Source organism: Marmota monax, unplaced genomic scaffold, assembly GCF_021218885.2.
Source record: "Marmota monax isolate L192 unplaced genomic scaffold, Marmota_monax_Labrador192_F-V1.1 WCK01_AAM20220418_F8-fsc00040, whole genome shotgun sequence".
Taxonomy (NCBI): Eukaryota; Metazoa; Chordata; class Mammalia; order Rodentia; family Sciuridae; genus Marmota; species Marmota monax.
Window position 1 is genome coordinate 12,438,739 of NW_026692782.1, and position 13,028 is coordinate 12,451,766.

The 13,028-nt window shown below is 48.2% G+C and overlaps 1 protein-coding gene across 1 annotated transcript in view; it reads left to right on the forward strand.

The window, feature by feature from the left end:
* The first annotated feature begins 7,913 nt into the window (after positions 1-7,913).
* Positions 7,914-13,028, forward strand: part of Slc25a37 (solute carrier family 25 member 37) — a 38,753-nt gene continuing 33,638 nt past the window's right edge. Inside the window, exon 1 of the mRNA XM_046447758.1 lies at positions 7,914-8,254. Coding sequence (XP_046303714.1) covers positions 8,042-8,254 — 213 coding nt within the window. The 5' untranslated portion in view covers positions 7,914-8,041. The remainder of the gene's footprint in view (positions 8,255-13,028) is intronic.

Below are 13,028 nucleotides of genomic sequence, written 5' to 3' on the forward strand. Positions count from 1 at the left end.
ATTGCTTGTATCAGTGTCAATTTTCCAAACCAGACCAAAATTGTTTCTCCTGATTATGTTCACCAACACCCTGATTTTTGATAAAACTTCCTGGGTGGGTAGATTTCTTAGGAAAACCTGCTACCATAGTGCCAATTCCACTAAAATCTGCTAATTCCGTTATCTAGACAAATTTTGTGAATTAGCACATACCAGCTAAATTGAGAAGGATGAGTTTATTATGTCAAGTGGGACTCTGGAAATTTTAGAACTTCACAGCTGGTATGTGATTGGAGCTTTTATTTAAGGAAAAGTTACCATCCAGTCTATTCAGCACAGTCCTATTGGGAGTCTCAAGTGTTGGTCCTCCATCCTCCTGCACAGCAGAACAATGTTCAGTCTGGAAGCCCAGAGAAGAGAAAGTGGCTGTGCTCTGAGACAGAGCTCATCCCTACCATCCTGAATTTCTGAAGGGACTTTGGAGACCGACAACCCAGTATTTGTCCGTGGCTAAACTTTCTCCTTCACTTGCTGGTGCCAACTGAGCCCCAACTTGGTCACGTGGTAACTCAGGGCCTCTTTGCTCATCTTTCCCTTATAAATTCACAACTGTCCTCCAGTCACTGTTGAGACAGGGACCCAGCCTTGACTGAGAGACATGCCACTCATAACTAGATACTCTGGGCAGAGAAAACAAACATGAAACTCATATGGAAACATGAAACTCACATGGAAAATCACAATGGCCAGGGTTCCAAACCTCCAGCCAGCTGCTTTCTCACAAGGGAAACTCTGGGAAGCAGCAGGTATTTATTTACTCAATTCTGTCTCCAAGTCACGTTTCTGATTTCTGTGCTATATCATCTCCATTCTCCCAAAGAGCATCTCTTCTCTCAATGGTCTGCTTGAGGCCCTGAAAATAGGGCACCCAAGCTTCCCCGGGAATGGTGCTCTCTCAAAATGACGTGGAAGCTCTGTGTAAAGCCACCAGGAGAACCTGGCCAGTGTGGCCATGTGCTGACATGCAGCACCAACTGAACTTGGCCAGAGTGGGGGGACTGATGACTATTGATTTTCACAGAGGCATATGAACTAGGACTAATGACGGCAATAGAGGAGTCTTATCAGCCTCAGAGTTTATGTCAAAGGTGAGAGAGTAAAAGTTTGGATGTCACACCTGGGCTTTTATCTCAGTTCTGTCACCAATCATGTCGATGTCCATGAACAAATTATTTTACCTTGAATTTCTTGCTGCCCTGTAAGATGGGACTCAGAGATGATATCATTTTTTAAGTCTCTTCCAGGTCCCCTGCTTTGTAATTCATGTTATCCTAAAAACTTAGCATCCAAATTAGTATTTGTGATAAAGACTTTGTAATACAAGAAAAGATCACTTTTTTCCTTGCTTCTCCACAAACTGGGCTCAGAACTTCCAGATTCTGAGTTATAACATGTTTTTAAATTTCCTGGAAATCATGAATGTCTGCGATACTTTAGTGCTATTATACAGGAATAAGGAGCTCTTTTCTGAAGAAGATCCTAGCCATTTAATAACACTTATTCAGCATGTGTCCTTAAGAAACTTGGTTTGTAAAGGGAGCTGTAAGACATAGGTACCTGCACTGTAATATAGAGTGTAAGGTCATGAGAGCCGTGGAGAGGCCCGGAAGAGCTCCGGGGCTTGTCCCCCTTCTAAGGGGTCAGACTACATGATAGGCGCCATCTGGGCTGGGAAATAAATTTTAAGCTCCCTTTCGACCTGGAAATCTTCCCATTGAAGAGGAGATGGTTTTGGGAAGGCCAAGCAAGGGCTAGCTAGAATTAGGGGCCTATGTCCTGACTTTGTTAGGGCAGTTCAGCTTATGCCTTCTGTCCTGAAATAAGTATGGACAATGCCACTTATCCCTCTCAAAATGTGTTTCACTTTTTAGACGTGAAGATCCATAGTTAAGATGTGAAGATCTAAGTGAGGCTATTGCAGAGGCTGCAATGGCACATGGCTAATAAAATCTGCAAGGCAGAAAAAGACAGTCAGGAGGAACCAAGCCTACCAGCTGGTTGGTAAAAAGGAAGTAAAATTCAAGGAGAAAATGGTGTTGGGAAGAGTTGGTGATTGTGAGAGAAACTTAGAAATTTAGATCAGAAAGACTGAGCTGGAGGGGGCCCTGCCATCACTGAATCTAAACCCAGATCATCATTTCACAGATAAAAGGATGAGGGCAAGAAAGATAGGTCAGGAAAGGAACTCAGGCCACGAGGAGCCCTTGCCACCACCTCACTGCACTGAGTTATCGGTATTCCCCCCAATTCATACCCACCCAGAACCTGTGAGGCCATCTTGTTTGGACATAATTAAGTTCAAGTGAGATCCATACTGGTTTGCTCACACTGGCAGGCCCTAACGCCAATATGACAGTTGTTCTTATAAGGGGGGCAGAAATCCAGACAGACACACAGGGAGAATGGCACATAGGCAGGCAGGCAGGGATTGGAGAGATGTGTCCACAAGCTAAAGAATGTCAAGAACTGCTGGGAGCCACCAGAAGCTGGAAAACGCAAGAAAGACCTTCCACAACGGATCTCAGAGTGTGGCCCTGCTGATACCTTGACCCTGGACTTCTAACCTACAGAACTGCAAGACAATACACTTCTGTTTTTTTAAGCTATCTGGCTTATGGTATTTTGTTACGGTGGCACCAGGACGTGAATACATTCTCTAAGGTTTTGGTTGGTAGAATATCCAGACAGTGCTGTTGTGGATGCATATGAACCTGTGGAACCGAGCTTAGAGAGAGACCAGGATTTAAAACAGGGTCGGGTTTGGTAACTGGGACAGGGAAATGAGAGAGGGATGCACAGGGAAGGGAGGAAAGAAGTTCCAAGGACAGTGTGGGAAGGATGGAGAGACGCAGGAGGCAGAAGGGCAGGAAGCAAAAGCCGAGATGAGGGAGGAATTCAAGAGGAGGAGGGTGGGAGCTGCCCACTGATTTGGCACTGAGGTCATTGTTGACCTTTGTAGGATGCCTGTGGAAAATTACAGGGGTTAGACACCACCCTATAAATGCTTAAAGACTGAGCGTTTGTAAGGAGAGGTGGGGAGATGACTCTCCCAGGGACTTCAGGATGGAGGAGAGAAATAGGCCATAGCATAAGGTGTGGATAGGGAAGAGGGATTTTATTAGGCGATGGAGGCACCGAGTATATTTGTGGAAATAGGTGAAGTGATGGAAAAATTACAGATGTCAGCTGTTGTGGTGGGCAGACAACCAATGGCCTTCCGCCCACCCACACTAATGTACACATAGAGCACACTCCAGCCAGTATCTCTCTAGTGCTTTGCTTCTTTGGACTCAGCCTTCCTCTGTCACTCCCTCTGGCCCACTCTGGGCTTTGGGCCATCTGCTAGGAGGCAGGCTCTGGAGTGAGAGGGTCACCGCAGTGCAAAGACAGTGACCCTTCCATAGAGTGCGGAGAGAGCTGGTATCTTTGGGTCATGGAGGATAGTGCAGGAGTCCCCAGAAGAGGAGCAAGGGGACTGTATAACTGCAGTGGGGCTCAGCTGATGGCACATGGCACAATTCCTAGAGGACTTGAGCAGTCTGAATCACCAGCAGGGGAAAGGCTTTGGGGGTAGGGCAGGTCAACACCTCTATCTCAACCTACTGATGAACTTCTGCCCCTGGGGTCTGCACATACTGGTCACATTTTGTATAAAGAAGCCTGGTAAAGTGAGGCAGCTCTGCATTCTTTTTATCTGATGGCTCTCTCCTACCTCTTCTCTCTTTATCATAGGGTTCAACTAGCTTTTACCTTCATTTCTTCTTCTGTCTCATTGAGAGACTTATCCTTGGATATGAATCACAGATGGAGCTCTAAGAAAGAGTACTGGCCAGGTGTGGTGGTGCCCGCCTGTAATCCCCGTGGCTCAGGGAGCTGAGGCAGAAGGATGACAAGTTCAAAGCCAGTCTCAGCCATTTAGTGAGGCTCTAAGTAAGCAACTTAGTGAGACCCTGACTCAAAAAAAAAAAAAATACTTGGAGGATGTATCTCAGCATGGGTTCAATCCCCAGTACTACAAAAATAAAAAGTAAATTTTTTTAAAAAAGGGAAGACAGAAATAAAGAAAAGAAAAAGAAAAGCAGGATCCTGTTCCAGGGAAAGCAAAGAATCTGGGATTACCGGGCCAGACATGTACAGGAGCGAGGGACCTTATGTCCAGAGGCTTTGTGGCCCTCCCAATATTTAACACTTGACTTAAAATTAACCAGCATGTGAATGAGCATCCATTCTAAAAACAAAGACCTGAAGTATAGCCCACCACCCTGGGTCCACACTGTCCAGTGTCCTGGGAGACATGATGCCAGCTTCAGTTCCCAGCAAAGGACCTTCTCTCTGGAACAGAGTGCAGGAGTGCATGGTCCCAGCATTGGCTAGGTTCTGGGGAGGGTGGAAATGTATCTTATCTGTGCACTGCATGGGGGTAGGGAGCTGGCAGATGTTAGGGCTTGAGTAATTATTGTGGAAAAGTAAGATTTTGGAGAAAGCCTCGTCTTCCAAACACCCCTAAATTATATACATTTCACCAGAGTTTTCACTTTGGGTCTATTTTTTTTCTATATTTCATTCAGCATGTGGAAAGTATTAATGATCTTGGACTACAGAGGAGGAAGCAAGCCAGCCCAAAAGCCAGAGTCACACAACTAATAAATGGAGAAACTGGGGATTTGCAAGGGTCCCTGTCTAGAGGTGCGAGCTCTGCATTCTCCATGCTCAGTCACTTCCCCTTTCTAAGTGGAACTTTGCTTCCAATTGGTGAAGGGCAGTATGATGTCCTCATCAGAACTTCAACCTTCAGAAACTTTGTGTAAGACTCTGGCCAAACTTGTCAGTCATTCCTGAGTCTCCCGGCCTGCTCCAAAGGAAAGACTCAAATAAGCACCCACTCTTGTGCTCCTGGTCCCTGGGTTCTTGCTATTCAAAGAAAGAGCTGCTCCCTCCCTGCTGATCCTATAGCCACAGCACTGGGTTACAGTGTTTGGGATGCTGTCCTTCTGACAGGCCTTCTCCAGAGGTCCAGGAACAAGACCTGCGGCTGGGTTTCCTGAATGGCTCCACCATTATCATGAGGTTCTGCTCCTCTGCACAATAGTGACGGGAGGGGTGGGGTCAGACTCCAGGGATAACTCTCAGATCCACAGGTCAAGCTGGTTTCCCAAGGGAATAGCTTCCTCTGACCAGCTCTCAAAGGGGAGGAATCGAAGGCCACTAACTGGAGTTATGGTGCAGGAAAGAGGATGCCACCATCACCGCTGGCACCCACTGTCACCAAGCACTCTTAACACCAATGAATCTGATGAAGACACTGTGACTTTGTAAAAGAAGCCACTGTCCTTCCCAAATGCTCCTACCCCAAGTGTCTATGATCTTCCTGGGCAGCAGAAAACATCAAAATAGCAGGAAAATAGTTTCCTTCTGAATTCTACCTTCCAGTCACTAATTCATCTACTGGAAGAAAATAACTTGCATCTAGTCCCTTGGCTACAAGGGGGTCTGAGAAATGTGGCTTTAAATGCTCTGGCTACTGCAGTACAAGGAGTGTAGGATGAAGGATGAGTGCCCAACCCCATACACACACACACACACACACACACATGATAAATATGATATGGAGTGTGGGAAGGAGAGGGAGGAAAAAAAAGAGAAAGGGTAAGGGTGGGGGAGAGAGGGAGGGAGAGAAATTGATACTTACAATAAATAATCCAAAAATTTTCAGTTGGTTCTGACTTAACGTTTACTTAATGAAATAAATTTAAATATGTGTGTTTGTGACAATCAGGATCACCATTTGCCTCACCATCCAAAAGATGAATTCTTTCTACCAGTATCACTGTTGAAAAGTTTGAAGGATTTCTCATTCATTAGGAGATATATGTATAGATATATTTTTTAATAGAATGACTCATTCTTCTAATTTTTAAATTAGAAATAATACCAGTTCTGTTTAAAATCTGAAAGTAGAATCAAAATAGTTGCCTATAATACTTTGTCACCACCACAATAGCCATTTCATTTTTCCTGTGCATATTTACATCTTTGTGAATGTAAAGGCTATAGAATTTTGTTTTGCTTTTTCAAGCATTAAATAATTTCCTATGTTATCATAAACAGAACCACGATATTTAATGGCTACCTAAGATTTCATTAATACTCATGTCATAATTTACCTAGCCAGTCTCCCCTGATTAAATAGTTTACTTCTAATTATTTACTACTGTAAATAACGCTTTGATAAAGATCTTTACAAATATTAGGGTTTTGATGTCACATTCCCAGAAGCAAGACAAGGGATTCAAATATACTAGTTAAAGGGCAGCCATTTTTAAAGGAGTGTCCACAATTTCTGATCAAAGCCTCTTACAAATCACCTTTGACAAAAGCACAGACATTTTTCTTTAGCCATCACATGTGAACATGTTCTTACCTATCACTAAGGTATTCTACCTTAGCCCTCATCATAGGACCTACTATGGGTAGTTACCAAAAATGGGAAAATTGTGCCCTTGATCCCGATGCCTGTTGATCTCTATTGATGCACACATCACTGTATATCAAATCCCTATGAGCTGCCTATGACACCACGACCTGGACCTTGGCAGGAACAGCATCTTCAGAGTTTCCTCCACCCTTGCATATCTCAATGTCCAGCTTTCCTAACCAGAAGCCTTGTCTAGATAAGGCAAGGAGGCCCTGGTGCTGCAGAAGCTGATCAACCCCAGCAGTTCTCATGCACATGTAGATGGATTTCTTTTTTCCCAGATGGAGCAAGACAATATTAAGTTAAGATAAAGCAGACTTTATAGAAGAAGCCAGTGAGATGACTTTTTAAATTTAAGATTTGAATTTGTTATAGATGACAACAGAATGCATTACAATTCATATTATACATATAGAGCACAATTTCATATCTCTGGTTGTACACAAAGTAGAGTCATATCCTTTGTGTCTTCACACATGAACTTAGGATAATGATGACCACCATTTTCCACAGTCTTTCCTACCCCCATGCCCCCTCCCTTCCCTTTTCCCCTTGCCCTATCTACAGTGTAAGATGACTTTTAAAAGTGAGGAAACCAGTCTTAAAACAGACAGGCAGACCCAGATTGCAAGATTTTACTCTCAGCCAGTTGGCACTCCTCCTGTGAAATCAGGTGTCTAAAGCCCTTCTTAATCCAAAGAAAATGTGGGGGTGACACCTAACCCAAAGGTTACCAAAGTCTCAGTCAATCCAGAGAAGGGTAGACTGGGCCTATTCAGGAGAACAAGAGGTGTAACATACACAGCTCTTCATTGTATGTATTCAGTGAGAGAAACAATTTCAAATAAACGGGGTTCTTTCCACAAAGTCAACTAGGAAGGGACCTTGAACTTTTAAACTTGTTCCCTCTTGGTGTACCCACTGATATGGAGACCTGTCTTCAATTATAGAACCCCCCTCCCAATACCACTCCCCATCCAACCACCATAACTGCTTCATAACTGACATTCCCAGCAACTCCCCGCCATCCTGCGTCTGGCCTTCGGAATGCCAAAGCTTGCTAAGTAACGCAGTTTGCAAAACCGGCTCTGGAGGCGGGTCCCCCCCCCCCCCCCCGACTCTGTTGCTGATCTCCCTCCATCTCTGGGCATATTCCCCTGAGGCCTGGTTGAGCCTCCTCAGGGTCCACTCCCCTACCCGCCCCTAGCAGACCCTTGGGCAGCACAACTTCCCGGGACACCCCAACGCCTGCTCTCGCCCCCGTCCGGTTGCTTGGAAATTTGCACTGGACAGTGACGTCACACAGGGAGGCGGTGCCCACTGCACGGCGCACCAATAGCTCGGCCGTGGCCGGCCTCTTCTTTTCCAGTGATTGGTGTCTCCGGCCCGATGGCTCCACCCCAGCCCGCCATGGCGTCAGCAGCCTCAGCGCCGGGGAGGTGGTTCCCACTTTAAGAAGTGAAGTTTTCCGCCCCCTCCCCTTTCCTGCCCACCTCTGCAGCCTCCCGCGGCGCGCGGGGCTGGCGGATGGAGTTACGCAGTGGCGGCGTGGGCAGCCAGCCTGTAGGGCGGAGGATGGATGGGGACAGCCGAGATGGCGGCGGCGGCTGCTGCAAGGACGCCGGGTCGGAGGACTATGAGAACCTGCCGACCAGCGCCTCCGTATCCACCCACATGACAGCCGGAGCGATGGCCGGGATCCTGGAGCATACGGTCATGTACCCGGTGGACTCGGTGAAGGTGAGGCGCCCGCAAACTTTAGGGACCCAGAGAGCAGAGGAGGAGCGCGCGCGCACGTTTGCATCCCGCGCATGACCAGCCTGGGGCAGCGCCCCGAAACCACGCTGTCGGCCGGGGCCGGGGCCGGGCTGGGGTCTCTCCCGGAGTGGGCACGCGCAGCCCGAGCTCCGGGGAGCGCGCCGCCGCTCCTTCTGCGGCTCACTCGGGCACCGGGGGCGCCCACGACCCCGCCAGGGAGCCGCAGTCGGCGCCAGGCACCGCCACTCCCGCCGCGTGCCCGGCCCCACTGTGGCGGCGCTGAGGCCGGGTAGGACAAGTGGCGAGTGCCGCTGGCCTGGGTGGTGGCGGCGATGGGGCTCCAGGGAGGCGGGTGCTGCAGCCCTGCACTGTCTTACCACGCCTGCGGTGCGCGGTGGCTGAGCCTGCCCTCACGTGCGCGGTTTCTGATCCTAAGAGCTCACGATGGGAAGCTTTAACCACAACCACGGTAGCAGAAGAAACGTGGCCCCAGTCGGGTCGCGCGCCCGCTGGCCCCAGAGTGTGCCTGTTGCGCCCCAGCTGGTTTGGGGGACCAGCGGGTGGCAGGGGTGCTCTTGGTTGGTTCGTGGCAGCTCTTTGAGGGAGGGTACTGGTTCATTGACGCCCTGTGTGATCCCCCTGTGCCTCTTCCCCAGAGTTCTGGCAGTTGAGCAACTGGGAGGCAATGAGACCTGCAGTTGACATTTGCCTTCTTTTGCTTGCTGGCAGGTGGGCAGATGAGGAGTGGGGGAAGAACTTGTTCTATACATCCTGTACTGTGGATTGTGTCATGGGCGCCGAGTTTGACCTGGTCACTTCCCCGGGTGGTTTTATATGCATTTATTTGTAAGAAGGCAACTTCAACAGGTGGGATTTGCCTGTTATCCTGAGAGCTGTCTGTCCAGGTAACTGAATGGCCAGGAGAGAGGTACGGCGAGTAATACTAGTGCTGACTCTTACACATTGCACTTTTAGAGGCATAGCTCATCTCATGTGTAAAGCAATTTTGGAAGTTAACAGATGAAGCAATGCAGGCACAGAGAGAAGAACTGGTTAGCTTTCCCTGACTCACAGCCACCGAGTCCCCTGGTTGCAGCTCCAGTGTGCTTTGGGGAACTTGGGACCTTCTCAAGTGGTCAGGTATCTTTCAAGGTAGAGCGCTCTCACCAGCACCTGTGCCCTGTAGTGGATGCTGGCCCTACAGGAGCAAGTTTGAAGACCAGAGGTCTAACTCAGGGTTTTCTCAAAGGTGGCAGTCAGTGGCTGGTCCTGCACTCATAGTAAGTAAGAGGCCTACATCCAGTGCACTGAGTGGTCTGAGTCATCAACCCTTCTGTCCCTCCAGTGTCCCAGTGGGGAATTGGAGGGATGACTTTTCCTGCCACTGTTACCAAGGGGATGGGGGAAGACCTTGTCTGTTAAATTTACCAAGATTTTCCAGGAAAGATTTAGGATAGATGCCAGCTGGCACCGGTGTGGAAAGAACCCCTCAAATGAAGTAAAACTTCCAGTATTTGAAACTGTAGTTTCAAGAACCTTGGGCAGAGTCTGGGGAAAATTAGGAGCCAGGAGATGTAATCTGAGCAGGCTCCAGACCCACTGGTGTCTTGGAGACAAAAGCTCTGTCAAAGGAATCCTGCCACCTTTTTTGGCCCGTGATCTCTTTTGCCTTGAGTCAGTTCAGAGCTTCATTTTAGCATATTTTGAGGGTTAGAAATAGTCATGCGCTTGAGCTCCATTTGACACTGGAGGCATCTGTCTCTGTTTGACTTATGTGGTCTGGGTTTGGTTCTCCCTGCTCCTTCTTCTGCCTGGAGACCTTAGTGTTTTGATTCAGACCTTGCCTGTGTTCCTGGCGCTGCTTTCCCAGCAGTTTCACCGGTGGATGGCTTAGCATGGTGTGTGTGGTAGGTGCTGTTCTGTCAGAGACTCGTCACTGTCTCTTGCTGTATAGGGCTTGTCATAAAGTAAGGTCTCCGGCTAGTGAGGTGATAAAATCTTCTCATTATGGCTTTCTGACTTTGACTCCAAATAGTGACTCTGGGGGCTCTGCCGTTCCTGAGCACGTAGGGTTGGTTGTAAAGAGTCTCTTGTTTTCCCCTGCAACTTTCTTGGGAAGGGTAGAAAGAATTCTTTTATTCATTAGTTTTTTTTGCAGAGACAAAAGGCACAGAGAGGTAAGTGGCACAAGCAAAAGTGGCATGATCTTAGGCAGGGGGGCAGCTGAGTGCCAGGGTCTAACCAGACCAGCACGAGGTGGCAGGGACATCTGTGATTCAGTGATGGAAAAGCTTCACTTGGGAGACACAGCTCGTTTCTCTTAGATATTCTGGAGGATGGAAGACCATGAGTAATCGAGTCAGGAGACCTGTGTTGGACTGCCAGTCCAGCTTCCGACCTGTTTCTTGCCTTAGGTATGGTTCTGTGCCTTAGCTTTGTCATGGGTACAGTGGGAGCTGTGGACAAGTTCAGCATTTGTGCCTCTTTGATTCATGACTGCTTTCTCTGGATACAGAGTGCCCGTTGTCCTTTAATGTTTTGAAATTTCAAAATAAATTATTAAACTGAAAGAATCAGTGCAAATTGTATTTTGGAAGGAAGAAAAATTTTCCTTGAGTTTTGAAAGGCTTGTTTTTCCCCTTTAATTTTTTTTTTTTTTTTTTTTTTGGTACTAGGGATTGAACCTAGGGGCACTCACTGAGCTACATCGCAGCCCTATTTTGTATTTTATTTAGAGACAGGGTCTCATGAGTTGCTTAGCACCTTGCCATTGCTGAGGCTGGCTTTGAACTCACTATCCTCCTGCCTCAGCCTCCCAAGCCGCTGGGATTATAGGTGTGCACTACTGCTCCTGGCTTCCCCTTTAATCTTGTCATTGTTAAATGAGTGTGTTAAGTAGGCCTGCTTTCTTCCATTTTTCTGTTCTTGGAAGTGTGGGTCGTGGAACCCAGCCCTCGTCCTATTGAACCCTGAGTCTGCTGAGCTGCTTGTTTTGTCCTGAGTGCAGAAAGGCAGCCTCACTAATGCTTAAGGTTTTGATATTAAAGTTGCTTTTTCATGAGATCCCTCTCACCTCCCATTGTCACTTTAATGACCCATGTTTTTGAAACTGTGGTTCAGTAGTGGGCTCAGCGTTTTTAAAAAAGACAGTTTGGTGAGAGCACAAATACGAGCAGGCATGGCATGCAGTAAGAAATGCTGCTTGGTGAAATTCCATTTGGGCTGTGTGTGTGTCCCTGGCTGCAGTGTGAATTGCACTCCTGGCTGGGGGCTATGGTCAGAAGCATGTGAGCCTCATGCTCCAGTGTCTCTGTTGCTCCCACAGTCCACAGCCTTGGATTGTGGTTATTTAGAAGACTTGAGGCAGTTTTCCTCCCCCTTCCTGTGTCTTCTCCTCCTTGAGTCCCCACACCAGGTGGAGGACATGAGTACTCATTCATTTGTCAAGGGCCAGGCTGCTGGGCCCTTTGGCTGCCCCCAGGATTATAGTGGGCAGCAAAGGGATACCAAGACAGGGAGTGCAAGGTCTCTGTGGGTCACTTGCTCAGTGGTGGTCGTGACTCACTCTCCAGCTGGGACTGAGCAGCAGGTTCTAACCGGTGTTCCAAAGTGGCAGTTGGTATGGTGGCATTTGGGGTGGAAGTGAGAACCCCTGGCCTGGTCAGGAGTGCTCAAGTCTGTGGGGAGCATGCCAGGTGGGTGGAGGAGGAAATTCCAACCACATTAGGTACAGCGCTGTGGACCATGTGGAGTCTGCCTGGTGAAAGCAGGGGCAAAAGGAAACAGGAAAGATTTGAAATGGGGACTTCCCTGACCCTTTCTCGGCGGCTCTTCTGCTCAGCTCCTGGGGCGGCCCTGCCCTTTAACTCTCCTAGGATGACCCTCCCTCCAGGCAGGGTGTAGAGGGCGCACGGCTGAGCTAACAACGTTCACTCTGGTACTGGTGGCTGCCGAGAGACACTGGACTCCTCGGTGACCTCATGATGTCCACAGGGGTTGCTGAGCCAAGCTTGGGGCATCACTGGGAGAGGCTGGTGCCAGGGCCCTCCTCAACTTGTGTGTTCTCTGCTTGAGGCCTCTGCAGTGCAGCAGGCTGACTGGTAGGAATCCCTGGGGTGCCAGCAGCTGCCAGAGCCCCCTCCCACCCACCTCGGAGCTTTCCAAACAAAGTACAATCCAGACGACACCATTCAACTTTAAGAGGGCGTGAAATCCCAAATTGCTCTAGTTCCTGGAACAAAATTATAGTGATTTCTCCCTTTCCCTTCCCTTGTCTTCTCTCCTCTGAATTCCTCTCCTCCTTTCTTTTCTGTCCTTCTTCACTGGAAAGTGCTTTTTTTAAAAGGTGAATTGGGAGGGTGACATGGAGTAAAAACAGGCAGTTTTGAATTCAGACCTAGCCCTTCTCTCCTGACTTCCCAGGTGCATGCAGTGCCCATCTTCAACATATGCACCCCATCCCAGAGTCGCCACTTGGCCTCCAGGTGTCCATTTCTTCTGCCCAGATGTGTGGGTGGGTCAGGCTGGGTGGGGCACGACAGTTGGAAGATGGTGTTCGAGACTAAAGTGAACAACGGAGGGGGCCTCAGCATTTTTTTTAAATTTAAATTTAATTTATTCTCTTAACTGATACATAAGCCTCAGCTTCTGAAAAGGAAATGGCATTCAGTGGAGAGATTTAATGGGCTATGCTGCTTAACTACATAGATAATGTGCCTAGGGATTGGGGACCTGTGTGGCATGGAAGGAAGGGGTA